General features: G+C 39.1%; 1 protein-coding gene across 2 annotated transcripts in view; it reads right to left on the bottom strand.

The window, feature by feature from the left end:
- The window catches only part of pkn1a (protein kinase N1a), a 65912-nt gene that overhangs the window by 34678 nt on the left and 4276 nt on the right, over positions 1 to 26958 (bottom strand). The window contains exon 1 of one of the 2 annotated variants that reach the window (XM_036563408.1): positions 1190 to 1489. The exons of the other annotated variant lie outside the window; for it this stretch is intronic. Within the exon in view, the coding sequence (XP_036419301.1) occupies positions 1190 to 1282 (93 nt within the window). The 5' untranslated portion in view covers positions 1283 to 1489. Of the gene's footprint in view, positions 1 to 1189; positions 1490 to 26958 lie in introns of those variants that run through there. 2 annotated transcript variants of the gene reach the window in all.

Here is a 26958-nt window from a genome sequence, read left to right as displayed (position 1 = left end):
TTTAATGGGGTGAAATTTACTTTGGCAGGTGTGAATAGACCTGGGTACACCTCCAAAATATTTGTGTGGGAAACACTGGCACGCAAAGTGCACACAAGCACGCTTTCACCCAACCAAACATGTTCACATGGGTACCAAAAATTTACCCAAAAAATAGTGCGAGAGTGAGACAAAATGACCAAATCAACAGAGAAAAAAATAGGTCTGCTTGTCTCAAAGAGTAGTGAATGGTTTAGGGGTATGGGGCAACTGCTGTTGGCATAATTAGCACCATGCATATATTATATATAGTCATTAAGTTCTCAAGCTGAAAAACACTAAAATGAAGAGGACATGAATTTGAAGTCGTTAGAGATGAAATGAGAGAAAACAAGCAAAGGGAGAGGGGGATAGACTTCAGAGAGAGAGAGAAAGAGAGAGAGAAGACGACAGCTGACGCAACACAGCAAAGATGTCGGCCAGAGAGGAAAGAGGAGGTAGCAGTGGAGGAAGAGAAACAAAAAGAGAGAGAGAGAGAGTAGAGGAACACGTAGCAAAGCACTGCTGAAACTGGGGAAAGTGAGAAACGCAAGGGGAGGGGAGACGAAGATAAAAACACAAAAACAATGGAGGCAAAGGAAGTAAAGAGCTTTAACCCTGTTTAAAGTTCCTAATTCAGACAGAACCATATGTTAATCTAATATTACAGCGTTTTCCTGCTCAAACTAATTAACAAGCATTTCCTAAGCTGAAGTAGTTGGGTTAGAGCAAGTACAACACTAAAATTTGCTAAAATTGGCCACTGTGCTAACAAGTGGTATACAACTCTGACCTCACTGCAATTACATTCAACTAAACTCTTTATAAAATGATTCAGTGCATCAAATCTCAAATTTCACAATGATTTGATTCAATTTCTGTCAGTTATTTTGTGGCAATTCATAATTTTTAAAAATCCACAGTACACAACTATGACTGGAGGACCTATTTCCATAGTTCCTTAGTAAAAACAATATACCAAGCTTCTGTTGAATTTTCTATACTTGAAATTTGCCCGAATATTTCTAATTTAGCCAAGAAATAATGTGCATATTCCAATGAACACTATTAGAATTGATAATAATGGCAAAGAATTGACATATTTGATTCTTCACCTTCAGATGAACGCATTAGTACACCACCACTGCTAACCTACAATGGCTAAGCCTACCCCGTGTGTGGTCTCGCCCGGTTCTGGGTGGCCCACGATGTCCGTCGGGCGTCTTTCTATAGGGACGTCTCCGCTGCCCTCTTCTGTGGCCATGATGCCGCAGCCCACCCCCAACACCAAGCCCTGTCAAAACTGCACTTCTTGAGCCTTGTTTAGTATCGTTCAGCTCTTTTCAAGTCCAAAACCACAAGGCCTACTCCCAACTTGAGGAAACCAAAGTAATACCAAAAAAAAAATAAATAAATAAAAAAATCGCAGACACTCCTACAGGGGATAACTAAAGTATTTTAATGTGAGGAACAAGAGAAAATCAAGAAGAAAAAAGAAGGTTGCTACAGCTCCACCCCATGACTTCCTGAACATAGAAAGAGAGCAAGAGACACACAGCACGCATGCAAGAATCAAATGTGTCGCAAGACTCCAGCTGTTGCATTGATCTATGGCAGCAAGCAACGGAGATACAGTTACAAACTGTTGAATGAACAATAACAGTGAGAATTTGTCACATTAAGGGTGCTAATCCAGGATTGTGCGCATGTAATCCTGTTAGTTTGATTAAAAGGTAGTACATTATTGTAGATCAGCACTCTTTTGGCAAACAAGTCTGTTTCAGGTCCCTAAATGGCAGAAATTAATCTATAGCTCTTAAGTCAATAGTGCTGTTTAACTCTGCATGGTACAAACTGGACGGAAATGATGTAAGCACTAGGACTCCATTGATAAATCAGTTAGCCGATAATATCAGCCAACACTGAGGAGCAGTTTTATCAGTATTGGTGAAAACATCAAGCGTAACCAGTAATTACTGACTTTTTTTGGTTGCAACATCAACAGAATTCAAACATGCTATCTCCCAATGGCAGGGCAAAACAAGACAACAGCTGCTAGAGAATCTAGTGTAAGTCACCACCTGTTTAACTACAAGACAGCATTACAGGCTGAAAAGGTGAATCTGAACACAAAACACAATCACAAAAAATTACTTAACTTTAACTTAAGCATTTGCATAAAATACCAAAAAACTTCGTATGCAGAACAAAAGGAAAAAAAGAAAAAACAAAAGTAATATATAACTGCAAGTTTCTGCGCTGGTCTGAGTGGATCAGACACAGCAGTGCCGCTGGAGTTTTTAAATACCTCAGTGTCACTGCTGGACTGAGAACAGTCCACCAACCAAAAATATCCAGCCAACAGTGTCCTGTGACCACTGATGAAGGACTAGAGGATGACCAATACAAACTATGCTGACACACATGAGCTGCTGTCTCTGACTTTATATCTACAAGGCAGACCAAAACGGTAATAGGGTGGACAGTAAGTGTTTAAAAACTCCAGCAGCACTGCTGTGTCTGACCCACCCAGACCAGGACAACACACACTAACACACAACCACCATGTCAGTGTTACTGCAGTGCTGAGAATGATCCACCACCCAAATAGTACCTGCTCTGTGAGGGTCCATGGGGGTCCTGACCACTGAAGAACAGGGTAAAAGGGGGCTAACAAAGTATGCAGAGAAACAGATGGACTACAGTCTGTAATTGTAGAACTACAAATGCACCTATATAGTAAGTGGAGCTGATAAAATGCACAATGAGTGTAGAAACAAGGAGGTGGTCATAATGTTATGCCTGATCGGTGTAATTTATATACTGGCCGGCCTCTAGTAAGTATGGGGGACCAGAACGTTATTGTGCATATAATCCTATTCACTAGTTTCTTTAATTTGCAGAAGCTTATGGTAACTTTCCACTCTTTTGTCAAGAATTTGGTTTCAGATCTCCAAAAAATACAAATTCCTATTCCTATCAATTCCTATTACTGAACATTTAGATTAGCTTGAATGATCATGAGTTCTTGAAGCAATACTTGCAGACTGGACTACACTGGAGTGAAATCCGATTGATTCTGTTCAACTCAAACACCGGAAAACCTCCTGAATGAGAGCTGTCCGTCTCTTACGTCCATTGGTTGTAGTTTGGAAAGGGCTTATGCCAGTTTGAACCACACATTTTCTCCTTAGCCCAACTCTAGCCCATCAGCCAAGATATGTTTGGTGTCTGTTTGCTGAAGCTAGAAGGCTAATGTAGCTAACAAGTAATGAAAGATTATACTATACCAATTAGCATCAGTCTGCACGTCTTAAATTGTCTCAAGTTGTCCAGTCATCTCAAACAGACTTACATATGTGGTTGCTGGCACTGTAAGTTAAACTGTTATCTACAAAAATGGATAAGTGCCAACAAAAGTCAGGCCTTGAGATGGCTTCTCTTACTGCTTTAAGCTATATGACCTACTTTCCTCCATTTTTAAATATAAAGTATATCAAAACCATTCCAATGAGCACTGCTGACTTGGTTGAATTGTTGACTGGTTTACACCAGATTAGTGGAACCACAAGTCTAGGAGGTAGCTTCTCAAGGGTTCCAGCATCTGACAGGATACAGCTGCTTGTAAAACCTAGAAATCCAATGGGAAAGTACTTCCAGCTTGGTGTTGTAAAATATCTGAGGCAATGGAGTATAGTCTTCGACTGCAGACAGCACACGTCAGCATGTACACCAAAGTCTGTGTCATGCTTTTGCCTGGTTAGGCTTACACTTACGTTGCATCCAAAATCAAGTATTATATCCTACACCCATAGCAATATATACTATTCTCCAGTTACTATAAGTGAGTATGAAAGATTTCAGAGAGACTACATCACAGATAGCAACCCAACAGCCTTGTGGACTTTAACATTCTGTTTAACATTTTGTTTTCAGCTTATATTTGATGCATATCATGAAAAAAAAAAAACAACTGTTCCTTATTGTTTTTAAATTTATGTAGTATTTAAACATGTTCAAGTTTAAAACGCTTCAACTCACTTGGAAACTAAGCTTTGACAACAAACTGTTTTGAATTCATTGATTTTGTGATGTCATAAAAACCAATGCATTTACATAATCAACCTATACAGCTGTGTAAAGGCAGCATTCACACTGAAGTCATGACGAGCATTTTAGCCCGGACTGCTTTTAAAATGAGGTATAATACAGGGTACCCAATCAGAACATTTACATATATTGGCCTCAAAAGCACAGCAACAAAAACAGCCTGCTTAATCTGAAGGGCTACAAATCCAAGAAAATTGTACAATATATGCCACTTAAAACACTGAATAGATTAAGGCTGGAAAGCTGTTATGAACTCCATAAAAGCCCAGGCTTATTATATCCTAAGGCTTATTATTCAGTAACTACATGGATTACAATGCAAACTGAGCTCTCGGGTGTTGGAAGATTGTAATAAAGATTTTTGGAACTAGCAGCGTATCTTCACCATCTAAAGGGTTAAGAAAATCTGACATCTTCCCAAAGTTGACAAAGTTGACCAAAGCCATGCACCTCCATACTGCTGGAACTATGGGGCTGAATAGTTTCGCTCACTTCTAGCTCTGAGTGCATGTAGTAAGGCATCAAGGGAGTTTTTGTCTACAACTTAATAAAGACAGTTTCGGCTAATGTTTTTAGGGAACTATTTACAGCATGTAATCTCAAATATGACTCCCTTACCAGGTCTAAGCTTAACTGAAAAGTGTTGCATTTCCTTGATGATACACAAGAGGGCACTTTCAATGTGAACACTCTTGAGGCTCCCTGGGCAATTCCTGTCAGTTTAATGCAACGCTTTCTATCAGCAGCAACTTATCACAATGCTGCTGTCACTGCTTAACAGCGAGAGAGGATGCAGAGCAGAATAAGGGACAAGAAAATGAGAGGATGAGAGGAGACGGGGTGAGGACAAAGAAGGGGAGCTCAGGACGACAGCACACCAACAGAAAAGAGCGACACAGGAAAGGAAATAAAGAAAATGGGAGAGGAAAAGAAGGCAGGAGCAAGGAAAAGAGGCAGGAAATGATAGACAAGAGGTGCTTTCATGATAAAACTGGTTTGCTGGGTTGTGTGAGGAGAAAAAAAAATAGGTCCATTTTACGGATGGGGCAGTTACTGGTTTTAATTATGCCTCCCAACATACACTCAAACTAAGAATTTCAATAATTCCAAAAATCTGATTACAGTCTTTTTAAAAAGTCACAGGATGTGAAATAATTGTAACTGATTTCAAACATAAATAAAATCTAAACTCAGCCTATAGCCTAAGTGTGGAAAACACTGCTATGGACAGCCTCTCTCATTAGTGGGTTCAACTATTTCAGTCACACTCACTGCTAACAGCTGCATAAGATCAAGTATTCAACAATACAATCACCACGTACACACTGGCATTAAAAAGTGTGTGTTAAATTTAGCACTGTCATGTTTACCATCACTGTCACCTTTCCAAAATGTCAGTTTATCAAATCTCTGTCGTGTTAGAGCTGCTCTGGTCAACTGTAAGCGCTGTTATAATGAAGTGGAAGAATCGAGCAGTAACAACATCTAAGCCGTGAACAAAGCTCATACACTAAGTGCTACTGCCGAGTAAACACAATGAAAAAATGGCCCACGTCCAAAGCAAGGTCCACAAAGAAACGCGAGTTTGGTGTGGAAGAACCTGACTGGCCTACAAAAAGCACTGACATCAACTCCATCCAACATCATTGGGATGAGCTGGAACACTGATTGTTAGCCAGGCCTTATGGCCCAGCATCAGTGGTCTACTCTTGTGACCGAAAGGAAGAGAATCCTTTCAGTAATGTTCCAAAATCTAGTGGAAAACAAACAGGACACACAGTAAAAGTATTTACATATTCAAAGTATTTCTAAAAATAAATTGTAATCATACCAAAATAATCAAATCGATTCATGGTGCTAATTCCTGAGGCATTGAATTTTTTCCTAAAGAAAAGACAGTTATCATGAAAGGAGAGATTTACATTTCTATTGAAATTGGTCACTGTTTGTTTTGTAGTTATTGCACGCATGACCCTTTTATTTACTTTAGATAGTTAGTTACTTGAATCAGCAAGTCACTGTCCATGACCTGAGCCTTGCAGAATACTTGAGCCCTTCCAATGCAGTCCATGTATTAACTGTTCTACTCTTTTTTTAGAGTATCAGTTATTTTGCATGACTTTTTACACTAAAAAGCCATGCTCATTTTTTTACATATTATTGAGCCCTTTGTTTTAAATAAAATGCATACAAACAATGTCACATCATGCTTATATGATTTTTACAAGAAATGTCACACATTCGTTGCAAGGGCTCAATTACTGCTGGCCTTTGGGTAGGGGTCTTCGATGGGTGTTTAACACTCACACTCTGTCTGCCCCCACTCGGCCCTAAATTGACCTGAACACACAAATCAGTCACATGGAGCGTGTCTACAGACCATGCCTAAAAGCCCTCCCTTTAATGAAGATTTAATGGTGCAATGATGTGGCTGGCTATAAATAGCCTGGAACTGTGTGTGGGTGTGTGTGCTTGTGTGTCTATCTAGGAGGGCCACACCACCTCTGAGTCACACAAAACCCCCCAGACAAAGCTGCCAAAACCATAAACACACATACATGTGGCACACATGTTTACACTCACAAATACAGAAACACACACTGCTGCCTTTGGGAAAAGTCATCATCTGACAAATCTTACAATGAGACCAATGAGTGAGGCCTGTTTTTATGAAGAGTCAAGAGGTGATACATTAAATGTTGGACAAAAAAACAATACTGGGCAGAAATAAACAAGTTGGTGAAACAAGACAACATACTATGTGACCAACATAATATTGTTTCAGCCAACTGATTTTAATTATTGACACATCATAGAGTACAAAATACAACAAAGGATGCTAATTTACGGGTAACCAGTTAGCTTATTTAGCAAGTTAATTACCTGCCAATGTTAACATGACAGCAGTTTGAAAGGACCTAGAGGGAGTCATTAGCATTAGTGTCTACTCTGTGGTCATGGCAACAGCCAAGCCTGGGCAGGAGAACCAAACAATCACTAGTAAAAGAATTTTAGTAGAAGAATAACAGCAATAATTAAAAGCAGAAATGGAGACCGGAATGTTGTTTGGAAAAGAATGATTTCATCAATGAGGAAAAGATCCCTTGGAATGAAAGTCTATGGCAGAAGTCCTGAAGTCCAGATCTTGAATCCAGTTTCCAATCCTGGATTTTGCAGTCACTTGTTGGCTAATCATTTACATCAGCGAGTCTCAAACCACTCTTTAGGGACCCTCAGACAGACCTCATGTTTGCTCTATTCATATGTTTTCCAAGTGCGGCTGGAGCAAAAACCTGGACTGTAAGGTGCTCCCTAAGAACCCCTGAGTTACATCAACAGATCAGTTTACTAGCAGTCATTACAAAACACAGGACCAGAAACTGGATTCAAGGTCCAGACTGAAGACCAAAGGTAGGTGATTAATGTTCTCTTTTTTTGATATGAAGACTGAATATGGCAAAAACAATACAATAGATGAAATATACCAGCTACTACATTTGTTAACCAGTGGAAACAAATGTGTTGCATGCAACTCTTCATTGCTTCTTGTAAATGTCAAGTTGCATGGAACTTACGTTTCACAACTACTTTTGCAGATGGGTGACAGTATCACCATGTAAAGGAAGCCTATCAGGGTGCTGAGGTTTTGGTGTAAGTGGTGTAATGTTCATTTCCAGCTCTGGGTTACACAGTTCAACTTATGATGTCAAAGCAAGCAGGCACAAGGCTTCTGCATTCAAGCGGCCTTTCTTTAACTCCTCCTCCCTCTTGCTCTTTGTCTCAGACATGCACACACACAGGGAGCTCTATTCAGTTGCCGTAACTCGTGAGAATGCCAGTGATTCTGGGTTCAGTTAAACCCATGGGGCACAAACTGTGGGACAGAGAGACAGGAGAGAGAGGGAGAGAGAGAGACAGAGAGAGAGAGAGAGAACAAACACTAGAGGAAAAACTGGTGACAGATGAAATGTACACAATTTTCTCTTAATTAAAAATGTAGATTCTATCAATGTATAAAAGAAGCATCCTGCTGTCTTTAGTGTTGGTTGCACAGTGAGATCCAACAGCAGAAACAGTTTCTTTACTGCCTCAGTATTAAAGAATTAGCTATAAAGATTCATACATCTGCTTAGTGAGGGAGAGATATAGGAGAAGAAAAGAGACAGAACCTTTCAACTAATGGGAACTCGCACTACCCACAGTTGTTGGCCTAATGCCTTTTCTGACCATATTCCGCTCTCTCACCAACACACACATAGACACACGGAGAAACATCTGGAAGATTCTTCACATTCTTGTGCAGTGACAGTAGATGTAGTCCAGTAAGTGGACACACCTCCAGGGGAAGGAAAGAAAGAAGATGGACAGTTAAAGAAAGAGAGGAGAGAGAGAGATAAAGAGAGAGAGAGTGTGTGTTAAAAAGGAGAAAAGGCAGCAGAACAAGTATATAAAACAGGAACACGGACCAAATGTTTGATTTTCATACTTGCAAATGACAGCCTGTCAGAATTTTAATACTACCACAGATACATACAGACACACACACACACATACACTTTTGTTTTTATATCTCGCCAAGACGTGGAGTGCCACGCTTGTATTGTATTTTAGATCAAGTATGTTTGCACATATTTAAAATGAAGTAAACATATTACACTTGGTCACTACAAAAATGCCTTGACGCGAACAAATTCCCATGGACACATCACAAAGCACATGACAGAAGGGAGAGGAGGTGCAGAGAACTTGGCGAACTATTGTAGTTGACGTTAGCTAGAACTAAAACCAATGATATTTCTATGTTCTCAATGTGACCTCGACAAACTAACATGACAAAAACCTGTTTAAAAGACATCACCATCTACAAGTTTTAGCATTAGCTCATTAGCTCATTCAGAGTCTGTTACTCAAGCAGTTACATGATAGCTAACTCTACCATTTCAAGCTAACATATAACTTCCAAGCAATGAAGTTTTTTTATTCATCATCTTTGTGTCTTTGCTGCGTAACAATAACAGAACATTACTGCAGGCTGACTTTGGTCGCAAAGGCACTAAATCAGCCACCATGGAGTAATAAAACAAATGAGCAAGGATCCTGATTTTAACTCACAAAGAATTCTTTCACAATATGCTGATCTGTCTGAAGCAACAAGAAGCCAAAACAGAACCTCAGTCTTAACCTCAGTAACTAAAAGAAATGGTTTGGGCCTTTCGGTTTTATTATTATATTATATTACACTCTGCTACTCTGAAACATGGATGCCTTAACATGATCACTGCCAAGAATGCATTGTTAATGACGTGACGTGACGACACGAACAAGATATTTCTCTATTATCTCTGACAAATGAATATGATGCCACATCATCTGCTAAGGAAAAAAAGACCTTCTTTAGGAGACAACACTTCTTTATCCTTAACCTCTGTGGGTGTACCTGGTAGCTGTATGTTAGCATTAGCTCATTATCTCATTTGAGGCTGCCTCCATTACTTAATCAATATATTTTTAAAATTTTAACTTACTAAAAAAAGTGATACCATCTCAAAATACAGCCCTAACTGTAGCCTATTTCTTTTTTTTCTTCTTTTTGTTGTTGCCTTTTCCACCCCTTCGGTTAACTGGACATCCATTCATGAACTCTTACATATACTCTGGTATTAAAATTAGTCGGAATGCACATCCTTGGTTAAACTGTAAGTTAGTCTGTTTTTCTCTGATTGTCCTACACAGCAAGACTTTTTGTCCCGAAAATGTATGAAAAAACCACACACACACACACACACACACACACACACACACACACACACAAAAACACACTGACCCTGTTGGCAAGCAATCACACAAGAGCGCAATAAAGAGCCCTGGCTGAGGGAGAAAACACACACTTGAGTGTGTTGCCAGAAAATGACTGAGTGTGTGTGTGCGCTGAAGCACAGTGCACAGAGTTCATTACAGAGTTCAGTGTGCAAAGAACCTTCTGCCGTTGGTCTTCAGGGGGTTCAATCAGTCTCAACAGAGAGTGAGTTTGAGTGTTTCTGTGTGTGTGTGTGTGTGTGTGTATATGTGTAAGCACTATGAGTAAAAATGAATAGTCTCATTGTAGTGTAGTCAAAGACAGAGGCGGAAAAGAGTGAGACTTCTTAGCCTCTATTGTTTACAGACAAACACACACACACACACAGCCATGCATATGAATGGAAATCACTAGATAATGCTGTTATGATAGACCCTATATTACAGCATTAACTCAACACTCAACAACAAAATATAAACATCTTTAAGTCAACCTCGAAACAAAACTGACCTTTTTTTACCATGTCAGTTCATGTCCCTGGTCATAGAAAGTACAACTAATCACATCATTTAAAACATAGTATTCCTGTTTTCCTTTTGCCTGACTCTAAAACATCTTCGGAGTTTTAATTATGTCAATGTGCACCAGCAGATGGGGAAAGAAACATTAACCAATAATATGTTTCACCTCCCCCTCCCAACACTCTCATCATAGTACATCACAGTAGAAGAAAAATGTGTTATGATTTATGTTTCATGTTGACCGACAAACAAGGGTCGACACTGCCTGTTGTCCGGTGCCCCTGGCCACAAAATTTCACATTGGCCACCAAAAATGCAGGGCCTGTGGCTCAACAGGCCAACTGCCTTGGAGATTTTTTGTGTTTTTGTCTCCCATTTAACAAAGCAGTTTGGTCAGACACACAGAGCTAATCAGACAAATCAGATTTTGTCAGAATTTGTTAATTCGTTAATTGTATTAGTGTGTTACTGTTAGGTATGGTGACGGTGGTGGTCCCTCCTGCTGAGCTGGTCTACCTGGCAATAGAGATGTTGTTCTGTTGGCTAAAGTTTGCTAATATCACTCTAATAACATCGCTATCACAGCAGTGGCTAAACAGTACCTAACTGACATGATCTCAGTCAAATGACGTCAGGACGGATCAGCTCGGCAGGAGGGGCCACAACTATGGTAATCTTCATATAAATGAAGTTTTTAATAAATAATTCCTTTTTCAAAAGCAACATTTGGCTGATTTTGGTCATGCTTGTTAACTATAAATTCAATGCATATATGATAAACATGTTTCCATTATTGTGGCAAGATTCATTGGCTTAGTGACCTGCCTGAGTGGCCAGTGCAATTTATTTATTTATTTATTTTTATATCTGTCGATGCCTGCCTAGGCGACACTTACAAGTACAGCAATACAACATTAAGGCAGATGGCCCAAACAAAAGAATAAACCTTTTTAATTGCAGATTGAGGGGACATTGTGTTAAACACGGTCCTGTATATCTATGGCACATAAACAGCAACTGTGTGTGTGTGTTCAGCAATTGTTTGAGTCATACTATGGCTGTGATCCATTGCTTCAGCTGATATGACAGATACCAGGCAGGCAGTGCAGGCATGGGGTTATGCTCTAGCAAGCTTCATAACAAACAAACAAACAAACAAACAAACAAACAAACAACTCACTTCCAAACACTGTAGCATTTCTGAAAGCTTCATATTAGAACATTAGTTACATTAATCTGACTTCCACAAGACATCTTGTGACAGGCAATTTTAACTTTGAATAGGTCTTATCCGAACAGGCCTGATGTCCAATATCGCTTCTAATCAAGAAACCGTTCTAAAGATCGCCAACTTATAAGGCCAGAGAGACCATCTATCCATGAGCAGCATTAGCTAAGACATATACTTCCTTGCATCAAATGGATAAAAAAGAGAATGAATCTGAAGCTGTCCTTACACTGTGCTGGACCACTTCAAATGATTTGTAAGTTACTGTTACCAATTTCCAGATGGGATATACACATGTTGACATTTGATTCTCTGCCTATTTTTTATTGCACTCCGCATGGCTGTGATTAGTTAGAAAAATGGCAAACATCCCTCCAGAAGAAGGACAGATTCCACAGCAGTGGCTGTATAATTTTATAGAAATTCAAGCCTATTTGAGGCACACTGTATGCGATGATGGCGACTAAGTCTTGGCCACGTACCAAAATCTATATATGTGCAACATGCTGCATTATACAATGAAAATTAAGCCTACAGTGCAGAAAAATGACACAATGCTTCTTAAGTCATCCATCAGAGCCTGCATCTGTGTGTTTCTTTGGTCATCCCATGCCATTCTTCTTTTGATGGCTTTTTAAATATGTCTCGTAGTGGCGTTCTCGGTCAAAAATTTCTGTCACTGTCAGAGTTTTGTTGTAGGCTGACTCTGGTCATTAATGCACTAAATCGACTGCTGGTAAACAGGTCAGTCTGCAACAGCATTATCATTGAATTATTTACACAGCCTTTACTCCATTCCTCCGTATGATCACCATTAAGTGACTGAAAGCAGCTAAAGTCAACTCTATCCTAATGTGAATTACTTTTATGCTACAGTGCAACTAACTATAATGTGATTCTCTGACAGAATCTGAAAAAACTGGCAATTTTTGGAAAAAGTAACTGCTCTGGTACCTGGGGTTTGGAATGACTGCCCTCTAAATCTTTTTTGCAGAAACTATTACTGTTTATTAGTTGTGGTCCCAATTTTCAAGTTGACCAATCCATGCTTCACTCACAGACACATTATTTTACAGTTATTGCTGCCAGGCTGTATGAACTAGCACTGAACTTAATGAGAAATTTCAGCAATCATTACTGAGAGTCACTACCTAGCATTTAAAATGCTATGCTACCGAACTGCAGCTATGCTTTTGTAGCAGGTTACAAACAGCAACAACATACCAGCAGGTTAACATTAACCTACATAAACAATAAAAATCTACACCTTACCCATCCCCAGTAGTGTGACCTTTGGCACACATACAAAATAAAAATCATTTGAAACAAATAACACTAAGCTGTGCTCTATTTCTCATTGGGTTATTTTGCAAAACGTTGGGAATTTTGGCAATGTTCTGTAAAGTTTTTCCCTCCTAGCAACACTTCTGAATCTGTGGATGGAGCATGGAAAGGTCCATATTTTGTGCCAGAAAGAAATTAATGCAAAAAAAAAGCCAAAAACAGCATTTGCAGTTACTACTCGGCTAAGGAATGTCTCATTAAAATATCTTTGTTATCGCCGCTGAATGTTCCATGCAAGATGAATCACCTGCTCTGTCATGGAGGAAGTGAGGCAGGTAGCAGCCGAGCCCTATGTTCTGTTTCCTGTTTGTCAGGAAACTCTAGGTCCATTTGGAGCCATTATGATCTACATCCATATGTGTCAGTTCAGCTCAAATAACAGAAGATCAGGGATGAGTTGTCAGTGTTGAATGTCACTTTAAAGCCCACAGACCGGATTCTTTTATATATGCCTCTGGGGTCCAGACATTCTTGTGTGTGCCAGTGTCCACTCATCTACTCTACACAAGCGTTCCAGATAATGGGCCACTTCTAATTACTTCTACATTCTAATGCAAATGTACTGTGAGGTCTTACGGAATGGATGGTTTCCAGCCACTGTTGGACAATGTTGCCCTAAGACATCTAGACTGTGTAGTATGACTGGGGCTCTACAATCTATTGTTTGTTAATCATTATTGCGATAATTTCTTTTGCAACACTGATACTGAAGAAGGCAGAAATATGCAAATGAGTACTTTCTTGTGTGCTGAGAGCATCTTGACCAATCACAGTTCTAGACCAATTCTAGAACTGTTCTAAATCACTTCTAAGAGTGTTTTGGTGAATTGAGGTGTTTGTATAATCCAAAAAAAAGCAGGAAAATCTTTAATCATGTCACAATATTGATTCACTATTGCATTTTTGTTCAATGCAAGGCATACTGTAGACACAGTACTAGCATTTTGTCCATATTGTGCAGCTGTAGCACACACCATTCCCAAAACGGGGGCCAATTCCATTGCAGTGGTAGTAGCTGTTCATGCGCTACTGTCAGCTAGAAACAGAGAATAATGTGAGTTTAATAACTGTGCAGTCATTGAGGCAGGTTATTCTGTCCTTTTTTGGAGCAGGGACAACAGCAAAAGATTAAAAGCTGTTTAGACAGCTCACTGGGCCAGGACTGGTTGAAAATACGTCAGACCATTCTCTGGAGTGACCTGCAGAGGACATTTCCCTTTGCTTTTTAAAAATGTAGGTGCCACAATGTACATATCATGTTTGCCTTAGCCAGATTTTAGGCTATGTTCTATTCAGGCTCTGAGAATCTACACTGACAGATATATCTCAAACATTAGAGCTGACTCCTTTTCTCCCTGGTGTTTTGGATGTCTACAAATATCTAAAGTGCACTTCTTTTTCCATTACACTTTATGGCTGCATCATCATTCCTAGATTGACTACCCACATGGCCCCTCTACGCTTCTGTACATGAAAATAATCATATCTGTAGATGTGCTTGTGACTGCTACTTGACAAATGTCTTAATGAAAATAAAATAAAGAAATTAGAGCTCAGAGACAAAAATAATTAATCATTGTGACAATTTGGGTGAAAAACAGGAGAAGCGAGCATAACTGTCTGTTTTTTGTTCCTTCTAATGAGGAAAAAAAACCCAGCTTGATAAAGCAGGAGGCCACAAACTCACTCCACACACGGTTAATCAAAGGTCTATTCCTGTCCAGTCAGGGTGTCCACTTTCATTGCTATATCAATACATGTCTTTGGGCAAGATTCCTAATGTTACCCTTATCTACCATTGTAAACCATTCTCAATTCTGTTTTAGCTTCAAGTGTGATTTAGTGTAAACTTCAATAAATATAAAGTTTTCTTTTGTAGGCAATGTGCAGTCAAAAGAAATAAATGCAATATGTCACATTGTCTTATCACAGTATTAGCATATGACAAATCTGTGAAAATCGCTAAAGAATCAGATGATGGCTCAGGTTTCACAGAAATATCATACTGTCTAGTGATTCCCACCCTAACTAAAAAACAAGGAATGTTTTTTCTTGGACATCTGCAATGACTTCTGCCCCAAAGGTTATCCAGAAACGCCACTGTTGTTCAAACCCAGAATGTTACTTGTCATGGTAACAAAACAATTCCAAAAAAAATCCAAAGACCTGGAATGTCAGTTTTGAGTCACATCCTCCACCCATACTTTTAACAGACTTAACCATTTTTGAGGGGGCTGTAGGGGACTAGAGACTAGAGACTTAAACTCAAGTACAATATGGCTTAGTCTATACAGGGAACTGTTAATCAGAACTGTAAGCAGATTATGATAAAGCCTTTGGGAGGCACAGTCATCAACATTCTAGTAAATGTGTGACATGAGAGACAATTATGGAAATGAGTGCAGTAGTTTTTTTTACTTTGTAGTCATTGAAATACAATCAGTATGTGATATTGCATTTTTGTGTAGGTCTGTCACAATTATTACATAATCGCCTGATCGCAATTATTTGACATGATCACAATTATTGGGGATGATCACGGTTATTTAAGCCTACAATAATTTTCCACAGTGGTTAGATTTTTGCAGCAAACACAAAGCGAACTGGGTTTCTTAGGTTTAGGCAAATAAACGTGAATAAAAGAAAGTGTTTAAACGCATTCATTACAATGCTTCTGGTGAAAATAAAGTTTGTTTTTGTTTTTGTATTGTATTTGTTACCTATGTAGCTAATTCTAACATTGCAGCATGTATGCTAGCATGAAGGCGTGTTTGTGTGCTTATATTTTCACTCTCATGTAGCTTTACTTGACTCTACACATGATTCTATAGACACCTGTGTGAGTATTAGCTCACACAGCAGTGGTGTAGTGTGCCATTTCAACAGTACAACCAGTATTAGCTATTAATGAAACACAGCTAGAAAGAAAGCCAATTTGGCCACTTTAGGCCTGTACTGTAGTCGTTGCTTTTGATGAACAAGAGCCATTAAATCGCAGTTATGTTTAAGACAAATAATCATCAGCTAACAATTCATATTCATGACAGCCCTAGTGGTATGTTTGTTTGATATGGCATAAGACCAACATGGTCAATGTCACAAATTTGCTTAAATCTGAACAGTGACCCAGAAACAGTGCAGAATATTGAATATTTCTTCATTTCATTTCACTGTATTTGTAAGTGTGTTATATTATACTTTGCTATTCTAAAACACAGGAGTGTTAATGTGAGCGTGCTGCCAAGGATGTGTTGTTAAGGATGCGACTGAGAAGGCAAGGCTTATATCGCTAAATAGGCTAGGCTGATGATAGCTAGATGCAGAAACAGTAAAAATATATTTCTCTAACAAACTAACATGTTGGTACATCGTCCACTGAGGACAAAAAATACCTGAGGACAAGACAACAAGTCCTAATCAGCATCCAGTGTTGTACTGGTTAACTGTAGTTTAAGCTCGTCTAAAGAGGCAAACTTTGTATGAGTTTTGATTTTTCTCGGCTACTTCTGACTGATAAAACATGCTTTGAAATGCATGTTGCATGATGGCTGAAGAGGATCTCTGCAGGCTGAGAGTGCAGATGCACAGAGCGCTGTTTTGAACCCAGACTGGACCACTGCTCATCTCACAAAGTGCCCTTAAATAATCCAGTCTCCCAACTCTCTTCATCTGGTGCAGAAAAAGATTTACAATACTATTGTTAAGAAATCTCAAAAAGACTCACCAATGTGGTTACTGACACTGGACGACATGCTGTTATTGTTAAAAATGCCTGTAAAAAACTTTTGTTTAGGAAGGCGTTTTATTTTTTAATGCACCTCCTTTACTTGAATGGAATCAACTAAGAGAGCTTGAGTGGACAGAGATGGAAGGAAAGAGAGCAAAAGAGAGAGAGAGAGAGAGAGAGAGAGAAAGACAGAAACAGAAAGAGACAACAAGGGAGAAAGAGAAAGGCAGAACAAGAAGAAATAACAGATGACCAATTGGCCCCAAGGAGCACTTTTTCCAAACCTCTCTCCAAGTGGAGTGTTTTTTTAGCATTGGGTCATCTCAACTTCCAACTCCTCTGCACCTCCTTATCAGGATGGCGGAAATGGAACAGCTGTCCTCACTGTTCGGTTATGTTTATCTCCTCAAACAAAGAGGGAGCAGGTCACATCTTCCTCCATGAAAGCCACATCTGTGCAATCATCAAGCATCACAGCCATGGTAACTGTTTCCAGGGAGACAGAATGTGTACACCTGGCCCCTCCCACTGCAGGTGCACAATTAAAGCACTCTGCAGATCTATGGTGAGTATGGCTACAGCTGGTGAGTACAGAGTGCGAACCAATTAACAGAACAGTCTGTCCCAAAAAGTGTCAGACAGCTAAAAACAGTAGCAGAAGCCATCTTGAAACCTGAATTTTGTCTGTACTGTCACTCATTTTAAGGTGCTGTGTCATACTAGAGACCTGATTTTTTTTTCCACCATGAAAGCCTTTTCAGAGAATAAAGCAAAGAAAAGCTGGACCAGTGACACCTTTGGTCATGCATCAAACACAGAGGGGACTCACTGCAGCGACACAATGTGCATGGTCTGTACTAGTGTTTCTCAACCCTGGTCCTGGAGGTCTACTGCCCAGCACATTTAAGTGCATTTTAGTACACTTCAGCTTTAACACTCCTATTTAAACTCAGCTGGGCTGTCAATGAGCTCATTAGCTGGATCAGGTGTGTTGGAAGCAGGAAAACACTAAAAAAGCACAGGGCAGTGGGCCTCCAGGACCAGGGTGAGAATCACTGGTCTATACCCTACATTCCTCATCCACTAGCTCAACAAGCTCTAACAACCATAAAAACATCTACTTTTCAACCAAAGTTTGTGATGGTAGCAATAGCAGAGAATTCACCTCAGGATATTTCAGGTGACTTTGCTGAGCCAAGACATTTTGTAAATGTCAAGCAAGCACCCTAAAGAAGCGTTAACGCAGACCTCAATCTTCTGGTATGAACATTTTTGAACAAATGCAAATGTTTCTCAGAACAAATGGTGTGTTTTTTCCACAGTTCAGGTTTTTTTTTATAAGTAACAACGTTTTAGCTGTCATGCCTCCTCACCAGCTAAACAGTGCAAAAGAAACCCTAGAGTTGTAATATTCTTTATCCCCTCTGGAATAAAACAGTTCAAAAGCTCTAGAACTATGATCCAAAAAAGGTCACAGAAATGTAAAAGTAACTGTGCATTAAAATAATCAGAAGCATGTATTAGATCTATTAATCTGTAATTTGACCAGGGCACCAAGACTTTTGCAAACCACTGTAAGCTTCCACAACTTGGTAGGTACACATGCCTCATAGCAAAACCAAAGAAGCAAGTCTTATGTTCTACTCGTTTAATACATTTAATACTGTTAGAAATGACTAAAATTAGACATTAGGAACAATATCTCAGTTCTGTTATATGTAACTTAATCAACTGTCCATCAATACTGCTGTAGTCATGATATTAACATGCATCCTTTTGAAGAATAAATGAAGCAATGGAAAGAGGGGAAAAGAGAGAATAATCTCTCCATATCTTCATCCCAATCAGCTCTTCATCTGCTTATCAGTGGTGTTATCGGGCTGCTCGCTGGCTGAGCTGGACGGAAACTCAGCTCTTCCTGGAGTGGCTCATTTACACACGGCTGTGCGGCTTAGTTTTTAAAGTTATCACAGATTGATCTGCTGATGGGGGAATTCTGCGTAAGCCGCTGAAGGAAAAAAGCCATTTTCATAGACACACACACACACACACACACACACACACACGTCTCACTCTCCCTGTCTTCTCACACACTCTGTCTTTGAATGCATACACACAAACAAACAAAAACACACAGACCCCTTTCTTCAAACACACAAGGTTACCTATGCAAACACTAACGCACAAAACAAACCGAACAATTATTTGTTTTGGAGTTTGAAACTGTGTGGAGATATTTACTAACATCCAACAGCTTTTTAGCAACTCGCTCTTTCTGAATGAAATGATCTGTTTATTTTATAAGCTTAATAACAAGCTCAATAATAAGCTCAACAATAGCTCAATAATACACTCAATAAACGCATTACCAAGATTAACAGCCCCAATGATGGTAAAAACTAGGGATGCATTGATACCGATACTGATATCGGTTATCGAGCCAGTACAGTGCTCATTTACTCAAACTCGACTTCATAAAAATGCACCAACACCAGCTGATACCATGTGACATAAGTTGAATGTACACTGACAGACTACTGAACAAACAACTCAGCTGGCAGTGAAGAAGGCTCTGCTCACACAGGGAGGTGTGTCTGACTCCGTGAAGACTGTTGTTGAAAGAGACACATGAGGAGCATAAGAACAAAACTCTGAAATGTATTTCACCTATAGCTGCACAGAAGCATTTTTTTGATGCAAAACACCCCCATTCTTCTCCACTGCAGTGCTACTCGATACTCGAAGGTAACTAATGTAACCTAGCTATCTAATGCACATTTGCAATGCACATTTTTTCTCCCACATCCACTTCGGTGTAAGTGACCGCTGAAAAATTACAGACGGAAACGGTAAAGCAAATGGAAGCATGAAATCCTGAAAGCCTAGCTGAAAGGCAGAAATCTCCTGTGAGGTTAGCGAATGATCTGCTTCAGATGGCAGAATTTTTCTGACTTGCCAATGCTCCGAATGTGGAAGCTTTGTAGTGCGGTAAGCTAATAACCTCATAAGGAAGTGAAGTAATCTAGTAATGTAGTTTAGCTGTGTGGGTAAGCTGCGACACCGCTACCAGCGGCAGTTAAACTTTCACTACAGTGAGTGCCATCAAAGACATAACAGAATAGTCACGAACCCTGGGCTGAGAATCGCAGGTTTAAAAACTGTGTTTGGGGGACTGATCATTAATGCTGAGCACCCCCTTGAGGGTTTAGGAGACATGACATTGACTGACAAATCGGGGATTTACTGTAGCAATGTACCCTATCTTTCTTTGTAAAATCATTTTGTGTATATCTGAATTTGAATGTATTTGATTATTGGAAAAAAAAGGGAAATCTGACTTCTGATCTCATCTAACAGCCCTACATTACAAACACAAATTTATTGCATTAAAAGGGCCACGTTTTCATATTTTTGCTGTCATAACAAGACATCTTACCTGTGAAAACTGTATAGAAGGTAAAAAGTAGTGATGACATGTACTCGAGTATTTGATTACCCATGTAAGGTGCCACTATTTGAATACTGCTGCTTATTTTCTCCATCTTTCTGTGATCAAACGCAACAAATACCCAACAAATACACACAATAATTTCAGTATTTAAATAGTGGCACCTTCACCAGTTTACCATCCAAGGCGTCACTATTCGAATAACAAAAATCACTGTTCGGTTGCATTTCATCACAGGAAGGCTGAGAAAATAAACAGTCCAACAATTCAGTAAAATAACCATTTTATGTTGTAATAGGTCTGTAAACGTAACAGTTCAGTTTGTGATCTGGAGTGAGTCTGTTAAGTTACACTTTGATTCTATGAAATACGAGTACTGGAATGTAAATGTGGTGGTGAAGCTCTGATGTGGCTTTCTCACTAAGTAGGCTAACTACTCCAGCTGACGTCAGCTCGGTCTAGAAACATCAAAAAGACATTTCTCTGACAAATTGACATGTTGGCACGTCGTCCTCTGAGGAGAAAAGACAGCAAAGATATACCGTTCTATATGTTAAACGTGTATATGTTTTCACTGCCTCTAAAATATTATTAAAATACACTTATGACATCACTGCAATGCAAATGCAGATCCTACAATGAACTGAGGAAACCACCTGTAATGATAATAATGTATGTAGTTAAAGAAAAGTTCTAAAACATCTGTACAAATGTCCCTCTTATTATGAAATCGATTTCTGCCTGGGCTGATCACCTTCATAACCAAGGCTAAACACATATATGTGTATAACAGATTATAGTAAAAAGGTGCCAGATAAAATTCAAACATATAAATTAAAAAAAGTCTGGTTTGTTGTTTGTCAGTATTCTTGCGTAAATAGCTGCTTCAGTTACATTTTTGCATTTAAAACAGTTATCTAAAAAATGAATCAACATTCTTTGACTGGGGCAATACAAATAAACACTGTTACACAAAATGCAATGTAATGTATGCAGGGCTCCAGAGCTAATTTGCAGGCACAAATCAAACAGTCTGCCCCCCCAACAATGAGTACAAAACATTTCCAGTATTTGGATTTTGCACAAATCAAATTGAGTGTGTAAAATATGTAATCCAATTATTTATGGTCTTGTGTTTATGGAGGCATTACAGCATTTAACTTCCTCTCATTACAGTTACTGTCATTACAGTGAGATAAATCTGATGGATAGATATCAGTCATTTTCTAAGAAATCTGCAATAGCAGAGAATGTGAAGCCCAAATAGACACAGGCGTTTTTTCTCAGTCATGAACAGTGAGCTCAGTGTCCACAGAGAGAACGCCTGAATCCTAAATTGAGCATGGAAAACGAAGAGCCTACAGCAGGAGAGACGTGTGTGTGTGTGTGTGTGTGTGTGAGAGAGCTTGTGTGTGTGTGTGTGTGTGTGTGTGTGTGTGTGTGTGTGTGTGTGTGAGAGAGCGTGTGTAAAGAGAAAGGGGAAAGGGAGGGAGAGAAAATGGGGATTTCAGAGGGAAGGAAGGGGGTCCCATGGGAGAGGGCTGAGCAGGTGGTGACACTAAAGAGAGAGAGAGAAAGAGAGAGAGAGAGAAGACAAAGACAAAGACAAAGGGAGTGAGTGAGAATAACAGTCAGAATGAGGCTCTGTGGATCGATTTACAACTCCCAAACTGTTGTCGCTGTCAGACAAAGCGCAACAGGGCCGCAGTGGACGGGCGGGGGGGCTCCTGTAGGCTGTAATATGCTGCCCTCCCATCATTAAATTTCATTATTCCAGGCTTTTGTTAATTGAATCCACTGTTTGATTTGACATACCGGAAATCAGCTGTTAAAACGGTTTTCTTTTCCCGCTCTCGGAGAAAATACTGAGCTAGCATGACTTGTTTAACAGCACAACATTTGTTAAAATGTTATCATATTGTTAAAATGTTATCTTACAGCACATCATTTTTTAATTAGAAACATATGAAAACAAGCAAAATCAAAATGTTGGTGACAATGTTCTTTTTTATACATACATACACCTCACCGCCATTTGAACAAAACCTTGTATTTCCATTTTTGTAATTTTTTGTTCCTGTTTTTAGTAAAACCTTAGTCCAAATTTAGTTAAAAACTAATGAAGCTAATAAAAACTTTACACTTTACACTTGACAGCAGAGAATGTGGTGTTTCTAAAGAGACAGTGTTTTTTGGGGGGAGGTTGAAAAATCTAGTTAAAAAAAACAATTTAGACTTTAATAAATTTCAGAATTCATGCGCATGCCCTTATGTACACTGGACACCATTTTTTCTTTCAAATAAAAGGTGAGAGATCAAAAGCATATGTTTGCTCCCCCTCTAATAAAGAGAGCATGTATATGCTTCACTTGCTCCATTGTTCAGCTGCCATTATATATTTTCAACCTTTTTTATTTTTTTACATTGTGTGAACATTTTATGATGACTGGACCAATAAACATGGTCCAGAATTACTTGCCAAGTCTTTGCCTAACTTTACAGTTAGGAATGTAGGCCTCATTTTGATACCAAAAATATAGACAATAATGACAATAGAAATGTAAACCATAAAAAAAAACAAATAAATAAATAATTACAAAGGAATAATTAAAGCCCTTCACCAAACACGGAAAATATATAATATGTTGATTTTTAGGGATGCACCGATATGGGAATTATAGGATGATGCCAATACATAAAAACTTGTATAATGTACAAAATGGGACAAAATAATAATAATAATAATATATAATAATAATAACGCACGCTTTATAATCATTTTAACAATAGACATACAAGAACAAGTACACAAACACACACAGACACAAACACACACAGACACAAACACACACAGGCACACACAGACACACACACACACACACACACACACAGACAGACAGCACACACACACACACACACACACAGACAGACAGACACACACACACACACACAATACCTAACTCCACTTGTGACAGGCTCCTAGTCACAAGTTTTTGTTATTGTGATACAAGACAATCTGAGGGTATCCTCAGTATCCTCTGTAAAAGAACATCGACCAACTGCATGTTTCATTACAAAGAGAGCATAATTAGTCCTGTTTAACTGGATTAGGTGCTGTATTGTATGTGAAATGTAAAAAAAAATGTATTTACAGCGTTTGACAGCAGTTGATAAAAGTGACACTGCTAGTGTATTTTGTCTTTGTGTAAAGATATCATATGATATGCTATTTATCCTTATCGCTCACCCATACAGAGAAAAGTAACATTTATTTCTGTAGGGTAATGAATGCAGTAACATTAATAAAATGCAGAGGCCTTTAGAGCATCCTAAGCGTTCTGCACTTTCAGAGTACAATAACTACATCGTTAAATACCAGTTTGAAATGTCAGCAAATCTAAAAATCGACTGAGAAAAAGAGGGAGAGAAAAGAGAGAAAAAAAAAGTGAGAGAAAGAGAGACAGACAGAGAGAGACAGCGATGGAGAGAGCGCCATCAGTGAAAGTGTACAAGATGTAAAGAGTAATTTATGTTGAGATCAATACATGGGGAAGAGGCCTGCGGCAGTGGAATAACGAAGACCAGGCTTTTATTAATGGGCCAGTTATGCAAGCCCAAAGTGGACTTTAGAACAGAGGCGAGTCGACTGGGCAGAACTGTCCATGGCAACAGAAGTCATGAGGTTATAACAGAGCGCGAGAAGAGAGGGAGCGGGGACAGAGCACAGGGCGAGGCCTGGTGTTGGTGAGGTCATGAGAAAAGGCAGCTGTTTGACACTTGAGGCGGGAGGGAAAACCCAAAAGCAGAGGAGCCGCTTAGAAACCACCCATCACAGCATTAAACCAGCTGTTGATTTACTCAGAGACAGAAATATACCACTGTTGTCTGAAGGGTCTTAGACAGCTGGACTGTCTGAACAAGGCTAATCATATGCTTGGTATACTATAGAGCAGAAAGGTCCACATCAAGGAAACACAAAAAAGCTTGTACAAGAGCATTACTTTGCTGAAAAATCAAATTTTTTGAATTTCTCCAAAACCAAATGTTTTCTTCAAGTCAAGACATAAGTCAATCAACACTGTTTGGTGTTGTTTCTTTAGTTTTGCACTGGAGCTAAAAGGCTAATGTAGCTAACAAATTATTGAAGCTTATATCCCACCATTTAGCGCTGTGCAAACTGTATGCCTGAACAATCATTTGATGAAATTCAGGCCTCAAGATAGCTGCTACTACTTGTTTTAGCTACGAACGTGCATTCCAACCAATTTGGATATTCAAGTATCTGTAAGAGTTAATAGCCAGATATCTGGTTAACCACCACAGGAAGGAAAAAGCAACAACAAAGAGGGAAAGAAATAATGGAAACATTTTCTTACTAAAAAAAATACCCAAGCAAAATCTGTGTGTTTTGTTTCAGATAAGTCACTGAAGCTGCCTCTTCAGAGAAGCTAATCAACTAACATTAACCAGTATGACACTGGATGCATCTTCTACACAAGGTCTTTTCTCCTCAGTGAAAGATGTGCCAACATGTTAGTTTTTCAGAGAAGTATTATATCCACTGTTTGTTGCCTTAGCGGACATCAGCTAGAGTAGTTATAGTAGAGAAAGCACTGGCTGCATTATCTCTGCCTTTTCAGTCACATCCTTGGCAACACAGTCACGTTTAGGCACACGTTTAATAGTAACAAAGTATTTCATACTTAATAGCAAAACTGCTACATTTTACAGTCCAGTTAAAACATAAAATCATAAACATAAAACTACTGGCCAGTATATTTTCACCATCTTCCAATGCTGAAACATAATGAATACCCTACAGCACTTTGAGTATTCAAACACTGGCAACTCGAGTAAGTAACCAAGTACTCAAGTACCCGTTACACATAGCTTGTATAAGCTATGCAACATACTTTTGTCCGTTTTAATAGATAACAGTATATTGCGTAGCATACACGCAGAAAACACTTAACCAAGTCCATGTAAGATTACTTGAAAACTCAAAGCAGTATGAGTGTAAGATTTTTGCACAATGCTAGTGGACTATCAGCTTCTATTACTTGTTACATCAGCCTCATAGCTCCAGTGCAAAACTAAAGAAGCAAACTTCAGACGTCAAACATGTCTTAACTGATCAACTACATCTGATGTAACGTTTATATATTTACCCACCAATCTCTTTAAAGGGAAACACATACAAAGATGTTATCATCATATTCACATAGAGCAAAAAAAACAAGTGCGTCCATTCACTATCCCTAACTCCAAAAAACACATACAAACACACACGCAAAGGAAACTACAACTCAAACCCAGGCAGCTGTGGAAATCCAAAGCACCTCTGTGTTACTCGCTCCCTCTCTCTCTCTCACACACACACACACACACACACACACTGGCTATTTGCATGGGGTCAGTGAATGGGGTGAGGGCGTGGCAGCAGAGCAGGACATTAGGGAAATGATGAATCTGATCTGGCGCGGCACTTGCACAAAGGAGTCCATTGTGCCCAAGCATCAACCTTATGCCCTACTGATCCCCTTCAAAACTGCACTGTCAGCCAACTACACTGCAGCCAATGAGAGCTCACCATAAAGCTTCCCAACCAATAGGAGCACAGGGCCAAATTCTGATGGCCAATTAACTCTGAGATAATGCCTGTTCAAACTGCACTAGGACCAGCAGTGCTGGGTGATGTATCGTCTGTCCCAGTATGGGTACATAATGAGTTACTGAGAAGATTGGATGCCTCTGCTAAAACTAAGATGCTGTCACGGTCACATTCTCTTGAGAATAGCAAGTGTTCAACACTTTATATTGACATGTTTCCACCATGTAAGGGCGTAACCAACTATCCTATCATCGACTCCTGCCCATGGACAGCTGTGAAATCAATGGGAACTAAATAAGATACGCATAAAAAGTGACGTCTGATTTGTCTGATTGTTCACAGTATTTTTTACAATGGACAACCTCAACCTATATGTAATACTTGATATTACAATTAACAGTTTATCATTTATTAGTAAACAACAGCACATTTCCCATGTTTGCAGTAGTCTTCCATTAGTATTTGTCAGCCGTTCTCGCAAACAGGCTAACTGTTGAACACAGCTTTTTTATTAATAAACACTGCTAATGTTTATAAGTGTAGATATTTCTTTTTCATCCGATATCAAGAAAACGTGCATTATAACTTCACCCTTGTGGCTGCCCTAGTGGCATGTTGCTTTTATTTAGCATTATTAATCATTTGTTATGGCGACCATAACTAACTAAGCTAACTTAGTCAATGTTTTCTAGCTAACACCAAAGCTTCAGCCTCAACGATCCATCAATTACCAGTTAAGGTTAACTGTTTTTTGACCAGATTCTAGAGGCATGACAAGCGTGTGTCACTAAAACGCAAACTTGGGGACCACCCAAAGGCTTAAGCATCCAGAAAATGAACATGGGCAGATCAATGAACTAATCAATGAATGCACTGTATCGACAAGAAACAAACTACACTGGGGTTAAAAAGCTGTGAAAAACAACCCACACCCAGTTGGGAAACTGGTAATCAGGTAATTCCATTTAACCCTTGCTAATGACTAGCTCTAGGGTCATTCCAAATAAATGGCCCTTTGTCTGTGGTGCCATTTTGAGAGCTACAGGAAGTTAGTAAAGTGACTACTGACTATTTGGGAATAAATGGATGTTTGAATTCCACTGAGGCCCTATATGTTAAGGTCTACTGGCAACACATTGAAGCAGTACTCCATT

The sequence above is a fragment of the Colossoma macropomum genome, unplaced genomic scaffold (assembly GCF_904425465.1).
Source record: "Colossoma macropomum unplaced genomic scaffold, Colossoma_macropomum, whole genome shotgun sequence".
Taxonomy (NCBI): domain Eukaryota; kingdom Metazoa; phylum Chordata; class Actinopteri; order Characiformes; family Serrasalmidae; genus Colossoma; species Colossoma macropomum.
The sequence above is the reverse complement of the archived record's forward strand: the minus strand, read 5'-3'. Positions and strand labels throughout refer to the sequence as shown.